The sequence below is a fragment of the Aedes aegypti genome, chromosome 3 (genome assembly GCF_002204515.2).
Source record: "Aedes aegypti strain LVP_AGWG chromosome 3, AaegL5.0 Primary Assembly, whole genome shotgun sequence".
In the NCBI taxonomy this organism is placed as follows: domain Eukaryota; kingdom Metazoa; phylum Arthropoda; class Insecta; order Diptera; family Culicidae; genus Aedes; species Aedes aegypti.
Window position 1 is genome coordinate 209,222,348 of NC_035109.1, and position 26,845 is coordinate 209,249,192.

Genomic DNA, 26,845 nt, shown 5'->3' on the forward strand with positions numbered 1-26,845 from the left:
AAACGAATTCTGATGGAGTTGCTGATTTTCACAATGCTTCGTTTTCTCAGAAGCAAGGAAATATGGGTATGTTTCAAAAACTACCACCTCACAATACGAAACCACAGTGTTCATGTGGGCACCATAGCCTGGTCCGTCAGAGTATTGGTCCTGGTAGAAGGGAATCTTGACAAAAGCCAGACCGAGGGTTCAGCCTTGACAAGTTAAGCTGCTAGGCAGCTCCAACTGAATACCATAAAAAAACTTTAAATGCCCTAGTGATCTTTTCCAAATCTGATAATTTCAACTGGAATATTGCTGCTAATAAGGTGATCCCAAAAACACTTTATGAACAAATTTTCGTCTATTTTTAACTACACTTTTTCGACGAGAACTCTACACTGGATAAGTATGTAGGTCACAGACGAAATTGGCCCATCTGTCAAGATAAGCAATATATTGGAGTTTAAAGGTATTTGCTCGCCTAACTAGTGATTTTTGTTTTTTATTATTTTCTCTATTGCAAGAGTAGGAGTGAAGTGTTAAAGTTCAATTATTGGTTTTCTTAGTCTATTTTTAAGATTTTCTCGAACCTTTTGCTTGAAAATCGAAACTTTAAGCTTGAATCCAATGATTAAAACCCGCGTTCTTGTACTGTTACAATATTTATTTGTAAAAAACGGATGGAAAATGAACTTTCTGATGTGATACTACAACGTCAACCGTTTTGAACGAATTACTACCATAGTATACAATTTACTAGTAGTCTCTTAAAAGTTTTTTGCTTCCTATACGCTTCTACTGTTGACAAATTGTCGACGGCATCTATAACGCATATTAACTAGCGCACATTAGCTGCTCACAAACGGCTCACACACGCGCATCATTAGAATCGCTCTCCGAGCGGTTTTATAGTAAGCTCTTTGATCTGCAATGAATAGCAACACGTGATTAATGATTGACATGGCAAGTCGTTTACTCTCATTAAATATGTGCCAACCTCAACATGCTTTGGAGTTGAAATCACGTGTAGCACACTATTGGCTATATCGTCGGGCTCCAGGAATGGTATTGGTTTCTTTAGTAAATCCGGATCGTTGAAAATATCTGTTCGGACTGCTCCAGGACTTATACTCTGAAAAATGATACGTACTCAAATTAAGCATTTAAAGAAAACTAAAATGTCCAACATACCGTCAGTTTGACTTTATTATTATCGTTCAATAATTCTATACGAAACGTTTCAGTGAGAGCGGTTACTGCATGTTTTGTTGCTGGATAGACATTGTATGTGGTCAGAGTATCAACTCCAACCGGTACTCCGTGTCCTACAACACTGTTCATGTTAACGATATGACCATCAACGCTGCGTCGTTTCATTGATTGGTATGCTTCACGGGCACACAAGATCAGACCCATGATGTTAGTTTCTACTACATCGCGAATCATCTGAGTATTTCCGGGTTCGATAAGTTGAGTAGATTTCAGAACACCAGCATTGTTCACCAGCACATCCGCACCACCGAGATTAGAGTCGATCCACTTGAAAGCTGCCACAATATCCTTTTCACTGCTCACGTCGCACTTGCAGGCGTGGAACCTCAGTTTTAATTTGTCGTCTAGCGATGATTTGAGTTCTTCTATTTTGTCGACACGCCTTGCCATGCCGACGACAATCATGCCAGATTGCAGGAGAGCCTTAGCGATGGCCCATCCTATTCCGGCACTAGCACCCGTTACTGCGGCTACACGATTCTGCCAACGATCCATCGCAAACAATCACTTATTCGCAAGTGATGCATTGCTATCGGCGTGCAACTAATTTATAAACGCTACATGTGTTTCTTATCACTTATTTTAATAGACGTTAATTGCTACTGCGCTAATAGCTCAAAGCTAAAGAAATATTTTCATCAATACATTTATTGTATTGGAACCTTTTGCATTGTTAGCAAATGGATTTTATACTATCACTTTTAATTATCAATATATTTAAATGGTGTAAGAATAATCATTTTTTTAAACTTTCATCGACCCTCAAGATTTATGTGCAAAGTTTAGGCTTAAAAGTATATTGGAAACTTCAACGTTTGTTACGTTTAACCTTCCTCCAAACTCTGGCGCCACATTTGGTGCCATTTTGCAAATGTAACTTTAATAAGACGAAAATAACTGTTAATAAATCACAGCACATAATAACATTACATAGTGTCGTTTACTTTATTATTTCCCATGTTGATGAGGATAGCGTTATGGCCTGAGCCTATGATGATGAATGATGAGGTTTCAACAGTCTCTAGTCGAGTTGGAGTCCAACTTTCAAGATTGCCTCAAAACTTCAACGGAACCATTAAACAACATAGCATAGCATAGACTGACTGTACATGTAAATGGTTGCTACTTCGTGATTGATCGAAACTGGTAGGAATTGCACTTTGATCCATATGATTAAGGGATGGGATTTTCCGCTTATTCTTGAAGGGCAATTTTAGCAGCTCTCATTATTGATCAATAACGGCGCCGGCCAAATCCCTACAGTCAGTTGGGATGGAAAAGGAATGTTAGTGTGCATTCATTGTTGCTTCTAGAGACCGATGATGATGATGATGCGATTCACGTATAAGCTAGAAATGCTGTTCCGCTCAAGAAAAGTAAAAATTTCTGCCCAAGAAATGGTCAAGAAATTTCCTACAGTGAGCTCCATTTTAATTGATATTTCTTTTCAACTGCATACTGCGATCAAAGTGAAATGCTTTTCTTGAGCATTTCTTGCAAGAAATTTCCCACGCATCGAGATTACTTTTCTGTTGAAGTGCATACTCCGCTATAAGGAAGAATAATACGACTTTTATTTAAAACTAGTTTTGCATTTTTGTCTCGTGGTGAAAATATATTGGTAGAAGATTAATTTAATGTTCGACACTTGTAATGTTCAACTTTTCAAAGGTTATTTTTAGTAATGACGAAACAATAACGGTTATTAAAATAAAAATTATATGAAAAAGAATAATGCTAATGTCGACACTTGTAGTGTCAAACCATCCATAGCTTGTTCGAAAATTACATAAACTTAACATTACATAAATGTCTTATCATAAGCATGAAACGAGCTTACCAGTTGGTAACCCAAACTCGATTGAACCCGAATATTTTTCTCACTCGCACAAGTCACAACGCGAAACAAATACGAGTGATCTTGCTTCAGTCGTTCGCCTCACAGGAGCATGTAACGGAATCAAAAAATTGAAGTTCGTAGGAAAAAATCGACCAAATATATGATAAAAAAATTCTATTTAAAGTTTCGACCAGCTTGCGCTGTAGTCGTTGAATTCCTCTCATTATTGATTTGAAGATCCTCAAATTTAATATAGAAGAGATTGCCACAAACCGGATGTTTTTCATTTAGAAACAAAAAAGTTGCACCTATACGAAAACTGAAATTTGGATTTCCCCTAGGGTAAACAGCCAACACCGGAGAAAAAAACTGTTTATCCAAGTGCTGTGATTTTGTTCAATGCTAATGGGAGAGTATTTATACTCTATATATATTTATAATATTTATAGGTACAATACAAACTACACCATTCAAAAATATTTTCGAACAATTTGTTCCACCACATTTCGTGGAGTTTTTTCCTTTCAACATGTACCTACCTCGTACCTCGTTGGCTGCAGATTGGCATCATACAACTGCCGGACGTAGCATTTAGGGCCCATTCACAAATTTCATAACGCTGAAGGGGGTGGGTGGGTGTCCTCATGATGTTACGGCTCACACAAAATTTGTAAAATATTCATACAAAAAGCGTTACAAGGGGGGTGGCCATTTTCAGCTTTGTGAATTGATCTCTTTCAGCTTTCACCTTCTTCGGTCTTGGGCACGTATCAGCCCAATTAGTTTCCCCGGAAAATCATTTTCAGACATTATCTGCCAAAGCTCATTTATTTTTAGTCGTACGCCGCCTTGAAATCAATAAATAGATGGTGAGTCTGCAAGTTAGGGCTTGTTCATATATTTCATAACGCTAAAATTGGACACCCACCCACCCCCTTGTGACGCTTTTTGTATTGATATTTTTCCTGTTTTTGTATTAACTGTAACACCGTTAGAACACCCACCCTCCCCCTCCGGCGTTATGGAATTTGTGAATGTGCCCTTATATTACCGGAATTTGTCTAGGATCATTCGCAGGCTAAACATCTAAAAAATCGTTGTCATCTATGTTCATCCTGTTCCTCGCTGCATTTCCATTTCCACCGTTCAACAATTGCTGAAAGTGCTTCTTCCACCTGGCTGCCACCGCCGTTTTATCGGTCAGCAAATTCCCATCTCGATCATTGCACATGGCGGGCACTGGTACGGTATTGTGCCGCGCACTATTGACCGTTGCATAGAATCTCCGCATATCATTCAGCTACCACACTTTCTTCGTGCTTCCTTTTTCTTTCTGCGGTGGATTCACTTTTTTTCGGCTCTCGCTGCCCTGTACCGCTCTCTGTTCTGTCGGGTACCGGCCACAAGCATACGGCTTCTGGCGACATTCTTCATGTCTGTCACTCTCTGGCACTCTTCATCGAACCAGTCGTTTCGTCTTCGTCGCTGACCAGTGCCGATCACTTCCCGCGCCGTTGTTGTCACGGCTTTGTGGATAGGGTCCCACAGTCTGTCGACGTCTCCAGCAACGTTGATTCTTCCCAACTGTTCGTCTAGTTGCTGACGGTACTGCGCAGCTACCGTCGCCAGGTGCGTTTTCGGAAATTCTTTCGTGCGAAGTAGGTACTGCTGATTGCCATCCCTCTAGCAGCAGCGAAGGTTACTAGCCGCAGGCCATTATCATTGGTAACGGAATAAAGGCTTTCCGTTACAATGACGGGTCGGAAGAAATCTTCTTTCCCGATCTGCGCATTTGCGTCGCCGATGACTATCTTGACGTCTTGTTTTGGGCACTCTCCGTAGGCCTTATCCAGGCTCTCATGTAACTCATCCTTCATGTCATCGGGCTTATCGTTCGTTGGCGCATATATGCTGATCAGGCTGTAGTTGAAGAACTTGCTCTTCATTCTCAACACACATTCGGTCGCTTACCGGTTTCCACCGAATAATTCGCTTCATCTGATTCCCAATCACTATGAAGCCAACTCCACGTTCTGCTCTGTCGCCACCGCTGTAGTAGATGTGGTACTTGAATGAAGTGTTGGCGATGGGGTCCACCGCTCGGAATTCGCGTTCTCGGCCAGCGTATTTACTGTATAGCTGCCACGTTCACGCCGAAATTCCGCAGTTCACGAGCCAGAAGCCAATCACGCGCGGGTTTATTCAAAGTTCTCACGTTCCAAGATCCAACTTTCCAATCGTTGTCCTTTATTCGTTGCCGGGTTTGTTGCCGTAAAATCAATCCGTTTGCTCAACTTTTGTCTTACTTGGTTGGTGAAAAGTCTTCGATAAGCCACCTAACCAGGGTTGCGCTACTCACATCGTGCTAGAGGGGCTGCCTCCTCAGTGCTGACACGATATAGCAATGTCCGTTTGTTCTTTACATGATGACCACGGTCATAGCCGTCACAACCATCCACCTTTATCAGGGCTTTGGACCTGTAGCTCTGGTTCTTAATAGTTTCAAGTTCTTTCGGACATACTACTATGGTGAGCCGTCATGCGCTAGCGGTGTTTATTATGCTGAATAGTGTTATATTATTATTATCTTTATTAAAGAGACTTTCAGCTCAGATCGTGGCTGGTTCGTCTCTGGAAGAAAAAGGGAGAGAGCTTCACAATGAGGGGTCCTGTCATACAGTTTCATAGTTCAGTTTCAATTACAAAGGATATTCTTATAAAATCGATATACAACACATTAACACAAAATCGTAGCTCAATTCGTCCCCTTAATGCTACAACTAGATAACTCGAAAATCAAAATTTTGGGATGTGCAACTTTGAAAATAAGACCGTTTTACAAGGTGACGGTTAATCGCAGAGGATATGGTTCAAAAATAAACTTTAAATTGTGTATTTTGAATCACACGCTTATGAGCTGTAGGTATTTTACAGATCTAATTAAGAAAAATGTTTTGGCATATTGAAGTCAAAAATTTCAAATTTCGAGTTATCTAGTTGTAGCATCAGTGGGACGAATTGATCGGTGTGGATATTTCATGTTGGATGCTGAACAGTAAGATCGGAAGTGCATCTCATTGCTGTTGACACCTCGTACAGTGCTTCGAACGTATGGCACTTGGGGACAAAAGTCAGAACTTGATGTTTAATGCGGTTTTGCGAAGTTGAGGAGAAAGTTGTTATACACAAAAAATCTCATTATTGGCATGAATGACACATATTACATCAGTAATGGCATAAGTGGCTTATACGTCACTTTTTACAATTGACACCATAGAACAGTGCTCGATTTCAAATAAATGTTTAAAATAAAAACGCATGAAAACGTACTTGAGTCGTTTGCATAAACGATGTATGTGGTATGCGTAAATGTAAAAGTGTCCCAATACCCAAATTTTTATAAACATATTAAAGCACGGATTATTCCAAAACCAAACCCAATAAAAAAGGTTATATAAAATTTATTTTTATTAGCAATACAATTAATTTACCAGCTATTAATCATCCTAAAACATATCAATCGAATCATTATCTTCTTTTCTACAAAGATAGTTGAAATGTCGTGGGTTTCTGTTTGATGATTATTAGAAACAATTTGATACATAGGCTACGAACGCGAGCTCTTCAGGTTCATTATTGTTGATAAGATATATATAGGTTTTTCTTGAACATTTATTGAACGGTATGAAAGGCCTTCCCATGCCAGCTTTAAAGCCGAATAGGAAAACACTGCATCGCCAATTTTCTGTTGGCGCGGAAGCAAAACTGGCTTTGTTAATCAGTCGGAGTTTTGCTTCACAAAAATATCGTGAGATCTTCTAAATTTACCTTATTTTTGGTGTATTTTGCAGCAATAAAATTTGCTAAACGTATTTAACTTGTTTTAAAATATCTAGGAGAAAGAATTAGTGCTATAACAACCGTACATGAAATCCACAACATGATTTTTTCGAATACGTGGATTGGCAGAATACCATGGCTTGAAACAATCTTTATTGATGATTGTGGCAGCATAACTTAAAAATCACAAAATGACATACAATCGGCAAACATATGCAGCTGGAATCACTTTCAGAATTTGAAAAATACTTCAAATTTTATTTTAAAGTGGATTTCAGAAAGGTACTTTGAGGTACTTTTTTGTATGGGCTAGAGGAAGATAGGAGTTTTAATTTTCTTCTGTATTAAGGAGCTTATTGTTCAGAAGCATATTTTTCTACAATTTTTAAAATATATCACAGAAAATTAAACGGAATGACTCCTACTTGTTTCAACACGATCCTTAACGACTTTCACTTTGAAAATGTGATTAATATGGGAATACAGCAAATTAAAAAGGGATTGGATTGACACAAAAACAATAAATTATATATAACGATGAAACAACTTGTCAACACCTGGTGTTTTGGTTTGTTTTGATAAGCGTACGGACGTTCTAGTATCTGTATTACACGCTCAAAATATATGTCAACATCATGGCCTACTTGATTCTTTCGAATATGAAAGTTGATTTTTTGACTTTTGTCCAAGGGACGAAGCACTGTGCCTCGTCTGCAATTCGAAAAGTATCACCGGGAAACGGGTCTACCCCGTTTGGCATAATGCCATTTGGCATAATGCCGTTTGGCATACAGTCGTTTGGCATAAAGTCGTTTGGCATAATAGTCGTTCGGCATAACAGTCGTTTGGCATAATAGTCGTTTGGCATAATGGTCGTTTGGCATAATTTGAAAAAGGAAGATACTGCAGTGGTACAGTCATATGCCGTACCTTAAGAAGCGTCATAAAATTCCATGTTCCTTTATTTTTTCAAATGACATCGAATAACTTAGGCGTTGGATATATTTTTGTTAAAGATGCGCCATAATATCCTGGACTTAATGACCCCGGAAGTCATGTATGATGCAATTCCAAAAGAGCTTTATTGGATATTGGTTTCCTTGAAAAATGATAATTAGAAGTATGTCCTATAACTAACTGACAACGCAATGTACGATCGTGAGCAGTTTATACACACCCCTTTGCTTAATGAAAGGAATCAAATGATCAAATTCAATGTTTTTCACAATTATGCCAAACGGCTATTATGCCAAATGGCGATTATGCCAAACGACCGTTATGCCAAATGGCATTATGCCAAACAGCTATCATGCCAAACGACTGTATGCCAAACGGCATTATGCCATACGGCATTATGCCAAACGGGGTAGACCCCCGGGAAAATATGTTCAGGCATTATCTGCCACAGCTCTCCTAACTCTTCCTAAGGTCCACAGATAAAATATCCGCAAATTGTTCCGTTCCCTATGCATTAGCGATCACACTTTCTTCATGCTGTCTTCTCTTGCAGAAAGATTCGCTTTTCTTCAGCTCTCGTTGACCTGCATCGCTCTCCGTTCTGCCGGGTACCGGTAGATTTCTTCTAGTCTGTCACTACCTTGCACTCTTCATCAAACCACTTGTATCGTCTTCGTCGTTGAGCGATGCCAATCATATCCCGTACCGCTTGGCAACACCTTCGTGTATACACGGAGAAAACGGAAAACCCATATTTGAGTATTTTTTAAATTACTTTTGAGTTATTTTTCTCTCCCTATTTCATTCGCTCCTTCTATTGTTGTCAGAGAGCGAAGAGCAAAACAACCCAAATACCGAACCTTTGTGCGTTACCTCAAATTTGAGTAAGTGGCATAGTACTGGAAGTCGAGTAATTTGATCTGCCGGTTGAGTGAAAAGAACTTAGCCAGTAGGTATTTTTTCGCATGGCTGCAAATAAAAACAACTTCTACCCCATCAACTCAAATTAGGTTAACGCACGAACCCCCGGAATTAAGTGGAATTAACTCACTTTTGAGTACCGTCAAACGGGATATCTTGCAACAGGGGTGAAACTTGCAACACTTCGACATGTAACCGAATAGTCGTTTCGTTCAGCATTGAGTTGAATTATTATGATTTATTCCGCCGTTTTTTGACCTTAGGTATACAACAGAAGGTTTTGACAAGGGTTTGGGTATCGTTTCTTTTTTGGTGAGTTTGCTGGAGGAGAAAATCATATTAAAATTTGGATTGTATAAAACTAATCTTGAAAAACGTTCTTCGTACCACACAAACGGTAGAAATATGTCATTCGAGGCATTTGCTATCAGTTACAGTACTTCTTCTTCTTCTTCTTTCTGGCGTTACGTCCCCACTGGGACAGAGCCTGCTTCTCAGCTTAGTGTTCTTATGAGCACTTCCACAGTTATTAACTGAGAGCTTACTATGCCATGACCATTTTTGCATGCGTATATCGTGTGGCAGGTACGAAGATACTCTATGCCCTGGGAAGTCGAGAAAATTTCCAACCCGAAAAGATCCTCGACCGGTGGGATTCGAACCCATGACCCTCAGCTTGGTCTTGCTGAATAGCTGCGCGTTTACCGCTACGGCTATCTGGGCCCAGTACTTAGTAGTGTACAAATTGACAACATAAAAGTTTTGATAATTTTTTGCTTTAACACTATAAAAATTCAAAAACGTTTTTGATTACCCTTGTGGGGTAACTTGCAACAGCAATTTTGATCTCAATGTGTCATCGAAAACACATGAAAAGGCAAAATTGAACATATATTTGTACAGTAACATTAAAATGTTTGTACCTCAATCAATTCAATACACTGTTTGTAATATTTTTTGAAAAATTTAAATAAATCGTATTATTATTAGATTTAGTCTTATTTTTTCATGATAATAAAGAATAATTAAGAAAATCTGCAAAAAAATCAACTAACAGATCAGTCATTGGGAACTCTCTGCATGAAATATGATGAAAGTTATGTCAAACCAATTTTACATATTAATATGTTATACGTTGCTTTGATTTAAATATGTCTAAAAAATAAATTATGTGAAGTAAAGCCTAAAATACCATTGTATTTGTAAAAAAAGTTGCATTAAAAAATTTGATGGCTTTCTAATAACTGTCAAGACTTATAATATGCTAGAATTTTCCAGTGTGCACACCCTATGCTATGCCAATGAAGCTTTCAATCAAATTGATTCAATACTCATAATACAATCGATAATAATTAGTTTTCTAAGAGAAAAGCAGCCTGTTTCTGATAATTGTCATGCTTTTATTGTAGACAATTATTAAATGACCATAATAACACAATACAGGATAAATTTTTAATAGTGTACTTCAGGTACCATTGTGTGTTGCATGTTACCCCACATCAGGGGTAGCATTAAAAATGCATATTTTTCGTCTCTCCTGATTCCAGAAAACTAAATACTGATAAAATTAATACCACGTGGTATTCTTTATGTAGCGATTAGGGTACCAGATGGTTTTTGTCTCATCTGAATCCTCAATTTTTTCGTCCATATAGCTTTGAAGTTGAAAATTGTTGCAAGTTACCCCGTTTGACGGTACTTTATTTTCTCCGTGTAGGATTCCAAAAGCTGTTTACATCTCCAGATGATTTCTCGCATAACTTCTGATCTCGCCCTAAAAGCCATTGGTAACCATGTGTGTAGCTCGTTGTTTCTGAGCATTTGAATGAATTTTTATGTTATTTAACAACACTATGTGGAAGAAAGGTTCATTATCTACCTGCCCGTGATGTTGGTTTGCATGCTTATTCTTTCATTTGCTCAGAAACAACGAGCTACACACGTGGCTACCAATGGCTTTTAGGGCGTTATCTCAGAGTATGCGAGATTTGTATCAACTGCTCAGTATGAATTACCCGCCAAAAGTATGGAATCATTTTATCGAGTATTGAAAAGACGCAAGTTTTAAACCCAACAGTGTTTATGAAAACCCCAATGACAGAGAAAAGAAATCTGAGGAAAATACAATAAGCTACCCAACAAGTTTTGTTCGGATGAATGAACCCATCATATGCTATTACAAAAAACGAATGACATGTAATATTCCAAATACTTAACAATGTTGTGCATCTTACATGTATCCTGCCCACCCAATGTACATTTGCGCCAGATTGTCTTGATTGGTCGCCTCAGTTATTAGATGATTCACCTGACCTTCCACCGAGAGCGGCATTTGTGATGTTTTACCATGTATTCGCACGTATCCTTTCAGTCGTTCTTCAATGTGTTTGACGTTATTCATCGCTTGAGGATCAGTTCTCTCTGTAGTGCCGTCATGCTTGGTAATCTTGCTCCAAGATACCAAAGGATCATACACGAATGGTTTCAGCACGGACATCAGTGTCGGAGTCTGATTCTGCAGTACACGCAATGTTATCTCGCAGCACTTCCGGTAGAGGCCTTCTACTCCAAGGGGACCCATCGCTTTGACCATGTTATGTGTGAGGCGGAAGGGCACTAATTCAGGTACTTCAAAGGTTTCGCCCTTGTTGAAGAGACAGTTAAAATCTACATGAACGGAATCACCGTTCTTGGCATCGAAGAGGATGTTTTCACCGTGGCGATCTCCGAGACCTAGAATATAACCTACGATGGATATCACAGCCGTGGTTCGAATGTATGAGCTTCGAGCTTGGAACCAGTTATGAGGGTTCGAGAACCGATCACGGAACCACTCTCCAAACACAGGCGGATGTCTAGGGAGAAGAATGTTGAGGAACGTGTCGCGTTTCTTTTGAAGTGGTTCCTGACGTTTGAAGTTATAATTTCTGAGTTCTTTGGCCGGCATGCCGAGCCCCCTTTGCTTGTAGTACGTGCATATGATGCTGCGGAATGTATTCAAGTTTTCAACCCATTCAATGATACCACACTCTTCGTTCAAAGGAAGTACTGCATAGGTTCGTATGTTCAGACGGCGGTGCTTCGCATCTGGGTCTTTGTAGAGGTACTGCTTTACGACTGCGTTAAATTCCATCAGACGAAAATCTTTGCGGAGATCGTCCTTCGGTTTCATCATCATAATGTATTCGCGGCCATCACTTCCAATGAGGGTAATTTTCCGAGGTTTTTGTAACGATTGAAGAATGGTAAACTATTTGGGGGAATAATAAAAATAAGAAAACACATATATTTAAGATGTTTAATGAATTTAAAAAGACATGTTACCTCCTCTCGAATTCCTTTTATGTAAACCAAATCCATTGGACACGAAGAGAAGTTCGGCGAATTCTGATCCAATACTAACTGCATACACTTCTGAATAGGCATCATGATATCGGAAAGCATACCATCCATGAACAGTTTAGGAAGAGACTTAACTACGGACGATACTAGTCCCTTAGTCTCCCTCGACGAGCCTAGATCTTTGTTAGTTAGTTCGATAAACTTTTCTGCCAGTGCATTGAAATCTGTGATCATCTTCTGCATGGAGGTTTTCGCTAGTTTCTTATCGTGGAATATCTCATGGCACCGTTTGACGCGATTTGCATAAGATGATTTGTAGACACTGAGCAACATCCAAAGTGATTGTTGTGGATAGGTTAGAATTAGTTTGACTATGATCGATTTAAGAACTTGGAACACTTCTACGGAAGGATGTGCTACCCGGCTCATGAGCTGAGAGAAAGCAGTGAAGAAGAAGTACGGCGATAACGTCTCGCTGAACCGTTGGGCTAATTTGTTCATATTAGAGCATATCTTCCTGTACGAATCATTTTGAACGCCTCTAGATGTGAAATCTAACCAAATACTAAGTACCTTTGGCATTGATTGGTAAATGTAGGTTGAACCATACATCATGGATTTTCCATAGTAGGTCATCACGTCCTGCAAGAGTTCCCAACCTTTAGTTGAATCTTGATCATCGCTGGAGAAGTTGGCGTGCAGCTTGTCCAAATACTGAGCCAATTGAACCATACATGTTTCCGATTCTGGATTTGCCAGCACTGCCTCTTTGAAGCACTTTTGGTTAATGCTAGTGGATACGTTGGATGAATCCGCGTTGTATATGGCAATCAGTAATTTTCCTTGAGCATAAATCATTCGATCATCTTTCGGTAATTGTTTCGCTTCGGTCACATTGGCTGTCTGCATAATTTCGGCGAGACCACGCTCAAGAACTTTAAAAACATTAGCAACGTCACGTTTTTCCCACAGTAACTTTGCTTTTTTGATGAAAAGTTCTTTGGGTTTGTAACTCTCGGCGTGGAGAATGTAGAGATGTGCCTGTTCGAAAAGCTTCGCCCTGGAAGCGAGTTCTGTACTTTTGATCCACAGTTCACCAATGTGACTATCGATAGTTTCGTTGATTGCTTTCAACAAATTTGCGCTGCTAGGCTCGGTTGGTAGTCCGTTGATGATTATTTTTGTCTCATTCAATAGGATTCGACGCAGGTTTATAATTGGTTCCACTGTACCAGCAGCTGGCTGAAGCAGCTCTAAGCGAGATTCAAAGTTTTCTATCAGCGTTTGGATGTTGATATGACATTGCGATAATCCATTGGAGCGCACATTATCCAGCACTTGTTCGCATTTTTCAAATTCAGTTATCATGTGAAGTTTCAGAACCTGTTAAGATGTATAAAAGTAAATTGTTAGTTATTTACAATTCGGAAGCGACTGGAATATAATATCTCGTCACATCTTCTAAAGATGCACTGAATGCACTTCTAAAGTTGGTTAACACATGAAACATTATATTTTGTAAACGCAGTTGTTACCTGTCTTGAAAGTTCATATATTCCGTTTAGTCACAAATCGTATGTATGTAAACAATATTGGTTCTACAGTATGGCCCATAAAAAATGCGAAAATCGTCATATCATGTTTTATGGTAGTTTTTACATAGAAAACAAACACGTTCTCTAAGAACTCCTCCATCCTCTGATACCAAACACACTAAAATTTTCAACAATAAAGTGTAATTTTTGAAGGTGTAAAGTTTTTCACCATAGTATACGACAATCAGACGCTGTTTCTAGCTTTGGGTGGACAAAACCTTTGAACTTATTTGCTTTATTGCATCAATTAGGACAGTAAGAAAAATATTACAAAAATTGTCCTAGATAGCGAAGTTGTGTCAGAATATACTACAATAATCAGAAATGGGAGCGGGCCATTTGGCATAAAGCCATTTGGCATAAGGTCATTTGGCATAACGCCATTTGGCATAAAGGACATTTGGCATAACGGTCATTTGGCATAACGGACATTTGGCATAATTTTTAACTAAGTGAAAGATGAGGGTCATTTGGCATAACGGACATTTGGCATAATTTCAATATATTTTCTGTACATACTTAAATTGAAGATTTTAGCATTTTATTACTGTTTTATTTTAGTAACAGCTGAATCTGTTCTATAATAATTTATTTATTCTCTTCTCTGGCAAGCCGCCGAAGAAGCCAATAAGTGCGATATGAATCCATCAGAAGAATCCGGTTAAATCATACCACCGAATTCAATCGGACTGTAAACTTTGTAGATGTATTTTATACGACTTATGTTGACTTCCAATCCGGTGATATCGCTTACTAATAGACGAAATACCGATAAAGAAAAAGATGGTGAATTTCTTTCAGAAGCTTCCAAGTTAATCAAAAACAACTAAAAAACGATGCACTTTTTCTTTCTATATAAATACACGTTTTATATTTGATTTTATATGCTCTGTAAGAGCTCTAAGAGAATGATAAAATCAACCCGTTAATTCAGGACGAAGTTGTGAACTCTTTACATCGCGTCAAGATTCTGAGGTGACGGTTAATTCGCCTCTGGATTACCAAAGGTATAATAAGGTTTCAAGTGTTTTATTGATCTCATCAGATTTTTTCCTTCTTTTGCACATAGACTATTCATTCGAGTTATACTGGTTTCATTACTATTGAAAATAGTTCAGCTTATATTTTAATTGGGAATTTTACCTTCTTTAAATAATCGGAAGTTCTTTGTAGTTGTCCTGATAAAACTATTATATGCATTAAACTTGCCTAAATTTTCATAAGAGATTTTTCCTTCTTTTGATCATAGGCTGTTCTTTCAAGAGTGAAGTATTTCTCATAGTTATTGATGTTAAAGCTTATAATAAGGGCATCAGGGGTAATATGCACCCCAGGAGTAAAACTACTTTTTGGGGATTCTATGAATATTTTAGAAAAATTTAGACATTTTCCTGGAAGTTGAATTTGTAAAATCGCATGTTGTGGGCAGAGCCGTAGCGTGGGTTCATGGCGCCCTTCCATTTAAGCGCCTCTCAATCAAAACTGTACACATCTATTTAACATGGTGAGAGTTAACGCGAACTATATCATTAGAATTCATTAGAAAAGAATCGTAGGGTGCTAGAAATTTAGAACATATTTGATTATTGAGTTAATTCCTGCAGGACAAAACGCAAATTCTTTTTTCTATTAGGGCAGATTGCCAACTATTGCACAGACTAAAAACGTGCCAATTATTGAACAACCCGTGTATTCCTTATGGATGTGCAATAATTGAAGTGTTTTTAGTCTATGCTATATTTTGCTATTTATCCTAAATGTTATTTGAAAAATTCCCAAGAATATTACAATTTATATAATAAGAAACAAATATGAAAAATCGGTGTTCTAACAATTTTTTGGTGGCAATTTTAGTAAAATGTTTATTTAAAGAAAAATTCTTCTAAACATTTTAAAAATATTGATTAAAAAAATAAAAGCTTCTTTATCCGATATTTATATCATATGACACTAATAGTACAACCTTGAAAAAAACCAAAGCCATACGCTTATGTGTTACACTTTTCACCACACTGCTGCCGTATAAGGCTTGCGAGCTTTTCTTAACAGAGTTGTACAAAATACAACAGCACGACTACTGAAGTGTTAAAAACGTAAATAAAAAAAATCATTTTTCATAAAAAAAAAAATTAGTGCTAAAAAGATTTTTTTCAATTCACGTTGTCTTGGCCAAGACATTTTCATAAAGTATCATTTAAAAAAGTAATTTTAAATGAATTTTTAAGGAAAGGTACGATGGGTTACGTCATCTATAGCTTTCTGAAAACCAAAAATGAGTATATCAATCCTACTGATTCAATTTTTTTTGTAAAATCAAATGGCTATCAGCTAGCGTACAATATTTTTAAGTGTTATTAAAAATGTACCACTGATTTGGGAAGAATAATTCGCAGAATGTTGTGCGGATTTGTTAATTTCTTAGAAAACCACACCCTGGATTAAATATGTCATCAAGATGGTTTAAAAAGTTCAAAAGTGTCGGTGAACCGCAAAGCGTTCTATCATAACCACACATAGTTTATATAGAAGACCTTGATTATTTGAGAATCTCGACATTTTTTTGGTTGAATCCAGTCAAATACTATGTTAGATTCATGCTCAGTATTTCATGAAAATTTCTTTCAGGATCCATATTGTGATTCATAGAGATTGTGTTTGAATTCAATATGTATTTTCAAACTTTACCATTTGTGTCACGCGTGTTGGCGCCCCCTTAAGGCTTGCGCCCTTGGCGGGTGCCAACCTGGCCAACCGCACGCTACGGCACTGGTTGTGGGTCACTCCTATCCGCCCTTGACGAATCTTTTCCAATTGTTTTACAAATACTCATAAAAGGCACCGTGGGGTTGTTTTGCCTCAAGAGTGCATATTACCCCAGAATGCCTTACGTCTTATTCAATTTGTTTTTCCTCAACTTGGGTGAGATGTCATTCTCCTCCAAGTTTAAGATTGCAACTTGTGAACTGAACTCTGCATCGTTGCTTGCGTATAGCAATAAACTACTCGGGGAATATTTAAGTCAAAGAAACCAAGACTTGTGGTTGCTAGAGCTATGACATATATTACTTAGTACGATCCGAGGGATCAAAGCAACCCGATCTAGCAGAAGGACGAAAAAGTGTTAAACCTTTTTGGTTACTGTCAAAATCTAACTACAAACATCTGAAGGTGGCTATCACCGCTAGCAGAGAAGTGAATAAGTGCTTACATTTAGGATGTACTTTTTTCAGCACGAACTGTTTCTTGAGCTACTACTCAAAAGCTAATTATGTGTATATCAATGATGGTGTAACTTTCTTCATGAATAAGCTGAATAAGTTCGTTGAAATTCATTATAAATCCATGCTAACAGTAGTTCACTTTTGTTTTCAATTTCGGGCGAACGGCATTCGGCCAAATGATCCGGAACCGAAAATGCTGAACATATTATCAGAAGCAACTATGGCTCTAAAATCAATAAATCGAGACGAAAACCTCATGTCCGCCTAAACTAGCTTCCTGAACCAGTGTGCAGTGCTTGATCGGGTTCGTTTTTAATTTCAAATTAAGAAATATTGCGTCACTGATTGACACCCTAGCTCATCTTCTGTTATCCTGTTTAGTCATGATATTTATCTAGAGATTTACCCTTCTTTTAAACATAAGGTATTCTTTCGAGGGTTATTGCTATAGCGATTCGACGCGTTATTTTATTATATAGGAATTTGCCCTTCTTTCTAACATGACTTTTTCTTTTGCGTAATATTTATTACAACAGTTTTTTCACATAGAAGAAGGAGTATCTGAATAAAATATAAAATACCAATAAATCATAAATACTAAATAACCCTTACTTTTCAGATGGTTTGATATTATGCCAAATGTCCGACATGCCAAATGACCTTTACTTCACATATGGTTTGATATTATGCCAATTGATTCTTACTTTACATATGGCTTGATATTATGCCAAATGTCCGTTATGCCAAATGACCCTTTATTTTCACATTGTTCAAAATTATGCCAAATGACCGTTATGCCAAATGGCTGTTATGCCAAATGTCCTTTATGCCAAATGGCGTTATGCCAAATGACCTTATGCCAAATGACTTTATGCCAAATGACCCAGACCCATCAGAAATTACATTTTCTATCAAAAACAATGAAAATAACGCCTGTGTATGCTATATTCACGTTCAAACAATTTTCGCATTTTTTTATGGGCCATACTGTATGTGATCCTGTTACCCATTTATGATAAATATTATCATTTTTTGACGGAATCCATGAAAAATGAATGTATTTTGAAACACTGGTACAAAAATTACAAAGATATCGTATAGCAAATCAAGCTGTCCGAAACTGGGGGACAAAAGGTGTGTAAAATTGAAGAATTTTTAGGTACTCATACAAAGTTTACGGCGTGACTGGGTTTAATTTTTCAATGAAGTCGACATTTGATAACTAATTTCGAACTTAAGATGCCATGCACTCATGCAAATTGACTATCGAAATAGAAACCCCTTATGAAAATTCGCCTCAAGAAATCGGGATGTAATTCATATATCTGGACAAACATTTGAAAAGGGCCCAAGAGGTCTTGAGCCTTTTTTAAGAAACGTGGCTGTTGAGCCCTTTTCAGCCCGCCCACGCAAACTAACACCACTATCAGAAAGATTGGTGTTAGCTCTTCCTGATAGTGGTATTGGTGAGCGTGATCGAGTTAAATTGGGCTCAACAGCGTTTTGCAAAGCCAATGTTTACCAATGTCGATGTGCCCTTTTGAAATGTTTGTCCAGATATATGCCTTGCGAAACCAAAGTTTTCGTGGCGCCACCACGCGCCTTTCGATGCTCTGAATGTGAAGTGATGTTAAAACCACAACGATAGGGGGGTGGGAGCAAGAAGGTATTGGTGAGCGTGATCGAGTTAAATTGGGCTCAACAGCGTTTTGCAAAGCCAATGTTTACCAATGTCGATGTGCCCTTTTGAAATGTTTGTCCAGATATATGCCTTGCGAAACCAAAGTTTTCGTGGCGCCACCACGCGCCTTTCGATGCTCTGAATGTTAAGTGATGTTAAAACCACAACGATAGGGGGTTGGGAGCAAGAAGGACACCTTAAGATATATCGGTTTAAATAATGGGGCACGCTCATCTCTTGTTTGATTTTGAAAAATAAGAAACACATGTTGGTTTTAGATTTTTTTAAATGCCTCTTATTGAGATTTTTTAACGAGGCACGCTGCAAGTGTGCATCTCGTATGGGGCAAGAAGACTACCCGAATAAAATGCAACAAATCTTATATATTATTGTTTCCTCACCTAAAATGTACGTTCTAAAGTAAGTACCGATAACAACTGCGTGATAAAAGTAGATGAAAACCCGAATTTAGTACTATACCATTTAATTCCACTATAGTTTGTATATTTTGACAGATACGCTTATTTCGACCACAACTGTAAGACCGTCTTTAGTGTCGTGACGAGTCGACGAGTCTAGTACACGACACTGAAGACGGCCTTACAGTTGAGGTCGAAATACGCGTATCTGTCAAAAGGTACAAACTATGAACCGATGCACGAGTTCACTAATTTGACGTTTGAGCGGTGCCAAATTCACTGGTTTCCATGGCCACATAAATAACACGGCACCGCTAAAACGTCAATTAATGAAAACGTGCATAGGTCCATACTTATATGTATTCCACTAAACATTTCAAATATTTATTATATGGCGTGATAAAGTTAAGGCGAAATAGACCGTCATTGAAATTTGTACGCGTCGTTGATGATTGTTGCTAATTCATCTCACGATTTCGAATCAAAGAAAACCAGTTGGTTTTGTACTGACACAGCTGAAAAAGTATCAGCATACTTTATTGCATGAAATGCAAGGTGAAAAGTCATCATTGTTGTCAAAACGGATGACGGGCTATGTTTGCGAGAAAATGTAACGATGTGCAATTACTGAGGATAAATTATGTTATTGAGATGCCGTCATTGATCTTTATTAGAACATTTTGGTATCGGCGCACCGCATGATTGCAAGAAGGCATAGGTAGGAGCTTTTTCTGTGTAGAGTGTTTGCGCGCCTAGATTGAAAGCTAACCAGAAGATGTGTAGAAGAGTAAAAGTACAGTCCATTCAAGAAAAAGGGAACTGAAGAGCAAGCATGAATGAACAGGCAACAGTCCACTAACAGGCTTCGTGAAGTTATGTTCTCACGGAGAAATCAAAGTGAATAAAGTAAAAGTTATATTGAAAATCAACCCACGCGTTTACAGTTCAACTTAATTCCAATCCGGTGAAAATCCAAATCCCCTGAGCTGTCGTCGGAACATTTTGGTCCTTCGAGCCGGATGTTGTGAGTGGTTTTCCCGGATGTTGTGTCCGGAAGTTGTTGCTGTTTCGTGTGTGGAAGAAGAGCACCAAGTGCACAAGTGCGGTCCGTGACCGAATGATTATGTCCGTGGCATAGTGCGTGTTCGGAAAAATTTACTGCATCGTGTGCAGAAGCGTGACCCGTGGCCAAATCGGAATTCACGTCGATCCGTGATCGATGATTGGTTGAGATTGTGTCCGTGGCATGATCCGACGTACCGTGTGCGTAGTACCAATGGCAGTAGGCTGTTTGAATTTCCGGAAGTTAATTGCACCGTGTGCAGTGGAATAGCCCGTGGCTATTAGCGAACAATGTATGAAGTGGCCCGTGGCCAAAGACAATCAGTGAGCGTGTACGTGGCGTGATGTTGTCCGGCGAGTGCTTCGTGCAGCCCGTGGCTGAGTTTAAGAATTGATTGTGCCCGTGGCACAGGAGTAAGTGAACATTCGTGCGCACCGGTTACGTATTTTGGCTAAAAGCCAAAGAAGAAACAGTTCCAAAACGTTTATCGGGTTCGTGACACGCGTGGTGAGTGTGGATGTGTCCGTGACGCTTTGCGAGCTCGATTGAACAGGAGTGAACAAGTTCGAACATGAGCGATAATGAAACACCGCGTGGAGTGTTAAAAGGCGTATCGAAAAAGAACCTTTTAGAAGCGCTTACGGAATCACGTAGTGAAAACGTGCCTCCCGTTCCGTCAGTGGCAGATCAAAAGATTGCGAAGCAAGTGTTCGAGCAAAAGAAGATGATGGAGTTGAAGTTGGGAGTGCTGACAGATCGGCGAGATCTGATAATGGAGAAGCTGATGCGAATGAAGGAGAGTTTGAGAGGGGAAGGTGTAAGCATACATTTGCTCAACCTTCACCTCGAAACACTGCGGCGATGTGCGGATGAATTCGATAAGATTCATGCCGAAATTTCGGCACTGCTACCGAAAGAACAGCGGACCGCAGTACGCCAGGAGTACGCGGTATTCGAGGATGTCCATAATCAACTTTACGTTGACTTGCAAACAGGAATTGCACGAGCGCAAGAAGCATGTCGCGTGAATCCAGGTATTTCAAATAGCTTAAGCATTCCAGGTTTCCAGCAGCCGATTGTAGTGCAAGCAGCTGCCCCGCAGCTACACGCTCCGTTCCCGAAATTCGATGGGACACCGGAGAATTGGTACAGCTTTAAGAGCCTCTTCAAGAGCATTATGGCGAAGTACCCAAACGAGACTTCAGCGATGAAGATTTTGCACTTGCGCAATTCTCTCGAAGGCGATGCAAAGTGCAAGATCGACCAAGACGTCGTGAATAACAACGATTACGAGAGGGCCTGGAAGATTCTCGAGGACGCGTATGAGGATAAGCGGCTGATACTGGATACGCATATTGACGCTATTCTGGATTGCGCCGTCATCAGCAGTGACAACCGTGGGAAATCGATTTCACAATTGGTTGAAACTTGTTCGAAGCATGTTGATGCTTTGGATGGTCACAGCTATCCCGTCGAAGGTTTAGGGGAGTTGATTCTGCTTAACGTCCTCTACAAGAAGCTTGACAAGGAGACGCAAGAGCAATGGGAAATGAAGACACCCAGAGGAGAGGTACCAGAATACGAAACGTTTATGGAGTTCCTTCGTGAACGAGGACGCGTTCTGCAGCGTACAAACCGCTCACAGCAGCAGGTACAGCAGTCAACGGTCCAAGCGAAACAGCGTGTTGCTGGTATCAAAGCGCCAACACAAGCATTGAAATCGTTCATGCAAACGGGTAGCGAAGCGTGTCCATGCTGTCCGGAAGAGCACGCCATCTACAGATGTATGAAATTTCAGGACATGAATTTCTCGGAGCGCAAGTCCGTTGCCGCAAGGATGAGCTTGTGTTACAACTGTTTGAAATTGAATCATCGAGTCAATGACTGCCAATCCAATCAACGGTGCAAGGTGCAAGGTTGCGGTCGTAAGCATCATAGCCTTTTGCATCCCGAGGCTGAGATTTGGCAGAATAGTGTAGAGAGGTCTCCGGCGCCAGAAGTTGATAAAGATTATGAGTCAAATCAACAGGAGCCAGATGGTCGGCGTGCGACAACGATGTGCGCGCTGATTGATACAACGAAGCGGCAAGTGCTGCTATCAACGGCAGAGGTCTTGGTGGTCGGACATGGAGGTTTCACCATCAAGTGCCGTGCCTTGTTGGATTCAGGATCCGATAGCCATATTCTTACGGAGAGATTGGCCAACAAATTGAGGCTAAAGATGAAACGCGTCGACTTTCCGATTAGCGGTCTCAACGACATCCAGACCAGAGTGAAGTATCTGGTATCGACGAAAATTCGCTCCCGAATCAATACGTATGCGACGAGTGATTTGAATTTCTTGGTCGTACCAAGAATCTCAGCAAGGCTTCCACAGGTGGAAATAAAATCCGGTTCTTGTAGGGTACCGACAGGTTTGCAGTTAGCAGATCCATCGTTCCATGTACCAGGAGAAGTGGATATGATTATCGGCAACGAGATATTCTTCGACTTGGTGAAGGCTGGACGCCTGAAAATAGAGAACACTGCGATTACGTTGGCTGAAACAGAGTTTGGATGGATTGCTGGAGGATCAGCGCAGTTGAAAAAGGATGCACCACGTGCAGTACAGTGCCAACTAAATTATCGTACACAAGTTGGCAAGATCATGGAAAAGTTTTCCGAAATCGAGAACGATCCTCTCGGTATTGAATCAGCAGCGGTCGATTCAGCTGTCAAAAAGCGTGCGAGAAATGGACGAAGACGTGGTGTACAACAACTCTCATTCAACGGCAAAAAGTATCAGCTTGGTGATTCTTTCGTTATGACGAGGAACCGTTGCGAACCATCAATCTATTCATCATCTGGAAAACGAATATGGTGTAACGAATTCAAGGCTAATCCGTATGATGCAGCAAAATCGAAAACGCTGTTAGTTAAAGATGGAGTGACGCGAAGGGATTTACAAGAGCAACAATTAGTGAACGAAATGGTTCGAGAGAAGCGAGATGTGTTGGTAGAAGATAGTCCGTTTCCAGCATCGGCAGGTACTGTAACGAGGATGAGTGAGCGACTTCAGCCTGGACGATCGATCAAGAGTGAAGTAGTTACTGTTTTGTTGAGCCAAAGGGCTCAACGGGGGGTGTATGTTTGCGAGAAAATGTAACGATGTGCAATTACTGAGGATAAATTATGTTATTGAGATGCCGTCATTGATCTTTATTAGAACATTTTGGTATCGGCGCACCGCATGATTGCAAGAAGGCATAGGTAGGAGCTTTTTCTGTGTAGAGTGTTTGCGCGCCTAGATTGAAAGCTAACCAGAAGATGTGTAGAAGAGTAAAAGTACAGTCCATTCAAGAAAAAGGGAACTGAAGAGCAAGCATGAATGAACAGGCAACAGTCCACTAACAGGCTTCGTGAAGTTATGTTCTCACGGAGAAATCAAAGTGAATAAAGTAAAAGTTATATTGAAAATCAACCCACGCGTTTACAGTTCAACTTAATTCCAATCCGGTGAAAATCCAAATCCCCTGAGCTGTCGTCGGAACAGGCTACTTAGCCTTAACTTTAGTTAACGGGGGCGGGCGATGAGGGCAGGATCAAACATATCATGCGTCGTTCGCGTAGTGATATGAAAAAGCGTCGCGGATCGTTAGTAGTGTTTGATCTATAGAGCGCGTCGCTTGCTCTTGCGGGGTCGATGATGAACATTCGTTCGGCGTACAGTACGATTATGGAAATAATATCGCGAACTAGGCGTGATTATATCATAGATCGCATCACTAAACATTGGTGAATCTCAGATCTCTGCCTTATCCTTCTAACTCAATATCCTTTCCATGACAACTGTTGAGATACAGAGGTATATTCGGTCTCTAGTAACAACGGTTGTATAACTAACATTCCTTCCCTTCAACGATGACCGCCAGGACGTGGCCGGCGTTGTTATTGACTTTTAAATTTTGAGCTCTCGATTTGTGCACATTGAGAATGGTAAGCTAATCCCATTCATTAAAAGTCTGTGCAACTTTGATTGTTCTGGTTAATCAAGGAGTAGCAACTACGAATTGTATGCTCAATTAGTTAAGGCTCACTCACATCATGTTAAAATTACCACTGTCCACAATTTGAGACAAAACAATATATAGTAAACAAAAAAAGTAAATATATGAAATAAGTGTATTACCTGTTCATATCCTTTCTCGTAGGCACTAATTTTGAGGTCCGAACTGCGCAGCATTCTCAAGACGGCCAGCCTCGCTTGCTCCAACTTTTGCATAAACTGCTCGTGTTCATTCTTACGGTAGCTTATCATCAGAGAGCCACAAACCACTCCCCAACTATCACTGTCCTGCACAGACGGAGACTCGAGTAGTTCTTCCAATTCTTCGAAACGTCCCAGCCGGTAGAGTGGTTCGGCTTTAATTTCCTGCAGCAGCGTATGGACATTGCTTTCGTAGTATTTATTCAGTAGACTCTCCGACAAAAGTAGAGCCGTTTCGGGTTGATCCAAACGCAGATAGCATTCCACCATATTGTGAATGTCCCTTGGGCTCATATCGCCAACCTGTAGCATTCTTTCGTAACATGCCGCCGTTTGATGGAGACGCCCGGTCGCGTTGTGAAGAAGAATTTGTTCGGCCAGAGTTGGTTCCGTAGTTTTGAGGCACATGACTCCCTCCACCGAGTCGGGATCGTTCAAATGAGTGAACAACTTGGCTAAGAAAAACAAATTCTGCTGTAATCTTGACGGGTCGTCTTCTATGAACGCTTCCAAATACATCAGCGAGCGCGCAAATTCGTTGCATTTGAAATTGATGTCAGCTAGCATCTTGTGGTCAAATTCGTTGAGGAACCAATCCACGTTATGGAAGTCTGATTTACTGTCATCCAGCTGATATACCTTTCGCCATTGGCGCTTCCATTTTTCAAGGAAATCCAAAAGATTGAACGCAAATTTGGCACACTCGTTGGACATGTCACTTGTTTCAATTTCCGCTGCTGGTAAAGAGTGTTCATCTACCTTAAAATATAGAGTACGAAGGCCTCGAATGTAATGACTTTGATCTTCAGGGCTATCAATTTCTGGATTGTTGTTCATGATGGCATTGAAAAGGAATTGTAGTTCCTCTACCATCTTTTTTCGACAATTCTCGGGACTTGCTTGTATGGCGTGCAAGAGTATGTACGGCAAAAACAGAGTCATTGTGCTCATGTCACACCGGATGCTAGGTTTGAATGATTTCAACAGATTTTGTGTGTTGTCCTTTTCAAGATGTTCAATCATCTGGCAGGCCCACAGATATGCCCATTCTTGGCAGGACTGAGCCTTAGAACTTCCAAAAATTGGATGACATTCAACGGTTGCCGTCATAGCAAGCCCGGTATAACATGAGGTTAGTAGAGGTTCCATAATTGGCCGGAGTCTTTCCGGTATCGCTTCCCATACATCAAGCTTCTTGCCTGTCTTGGGTGAAACACCACGCTCAACCAAAATTTCCTGAATAGCCAACGAAAATGTATCAACATGTTTGGTATCCTTTTGAAACTGATAAGCTCGACAGAGTTCGGCCAAAGCCATACTGGCAAAAGCATCTGAATGGACGCTGAGTGCAAAACTATCTTGTGGAGCATAGTTAGGAGGGAGATAACTAGGAGCTACCGCTCCTAACTCTCCAATGCACTCGGATGCACGTAATCTGTAATTGATATCGATGTCGCTGCAGCTTTTTATCAGATTATCCAACAGACTCTCCACTATCGGATTGAAGGTAAGTTGGCCAATGGTCGCATCATTTACCTGCTTACGACTGGTGGCAAACAGTCGTTTAAGATATCTCAAACCGAAAACTCGCACCGATAGGTTCTCATGGTTTACCTGTTTGATAAGTTCGCTGAACCTATTCGAAAATTGATCGTAATCTTTTTCGGCCTTGATTCGTTTGGCAACTATCGCCTTGATTTCGTCGTTCACCTTCGTTTCGTCCAAGAAGAACAGGTCCGGGATGTACCGACTCAGAAGACTGTTATTTTGCACAACTAAATAGTGAAAGATATAGTTGATGTCCTCAGGAAATTGATTGATAAACTGAACCAACGATACAAATATCGTGCTCAACAGTTGTCCGAGTTGCTGAACGTCTACGGTGCAGATAAAAATCCTCCAAACTTTGATACAAATACTTTTAAGTGTTGCTTCCTCGAACGAAAGTGCCGTCTTCAGCAGAGCAATGATCTTGAAACGGAACGGCGTAATATGGGCACCTCCAAGCAGCCGAATAATTTCACCCAAACTGAGCAGCGTCTCTCGCTTCAAAGCCTTTTCCGTTTCCGGATTGATTAGTGTAGCTTCGAAGAAGGTGAGCACACCCAGGAACCGTGTGAAAATGTAGTCAGCCATCTGAGCCGTTGTGATTTCTTGAGCATCGTCTTTCGCCAGCAGACTTCGGAATGCGTGTAGAACACACTCAGCATTTAGATGGTAGAAGATTAGGATTTCTGCTACAGTTTTCTGAAAAAAAAAAAGAAAATGTTTACGATTACTTAATGTGGGCAAGTTTTTTGTGTAATTGTAAGACGGGGTTGGTGGTCTAATGGCTACCGCTTCTGCTTCATAAGCTGAAGGTCATGGGTTCAATCCCAGGCCCGTCCCTTTCCTCGTACTTTGTAGTTGTATCTATCTCTCACTTGCTTCCATCTTCCATTCTTAATCTATCACATTCAAACTATT

The 26,845-nt window shown here is 39.9% G+C and overlaps 2 protein-coding genes across 2 annotated transcripts in view; both read right to left on the reverse strand.

The window, feature by feature from the left end:
- Positions 1–628: 628 nt before the first annotated feature.
- On the reverse strand, positions 629–1,786 carry LOC5572855 (farnesol dehydrogenase-like). The gene is made up of 3 exons (XM_001660565.2): positions 1,174–1,786; positions 980–1,114; positions 629–907 (listed from the first exon to the last, which is right to left on the reverse strand). The coding sequence occupies exons 1-3, from the start codon at positions 1,747–1,749 to the stop codon at positions 866–868; spliced, it is 753 nt and encodes a 250-aa protein (XP_001660615.1). The 5' UTR covers positions 1,750–1,786; the 3' UTR covers positions 629–865.
- Positions 1,787–10,983: 9,197 nt separating this feature from the next.
- The window catches only part of LOC5572856 (serine/threonine-protein kinase ATR), a 36,449-nt gene continuing 20,587 nt past the window's right edge, over positions 10,984–26,845 (reverse strand). Inside the window, exons 6-8 of the mRNA XM_021855441.1 lie at positions 24,302–26,626; positions 12,137–13,537; positions 10,984–12,062 (exon numbers count right to left, since the gene is read on the reverse strand). Of these exons, the coding sequence (XP_021711133.1) occupies positions 11,043–12,062; positions 12,137–13,537; positions 24,302–26,626 (4,746 nt within the window). The 3' untranslated portion in view covers positions 10,984–11,042. The remainder of the gene's footprint in view (positions 12,063–12,136; positions 13,538–24,301; positions 26,627–26,845) is intronic.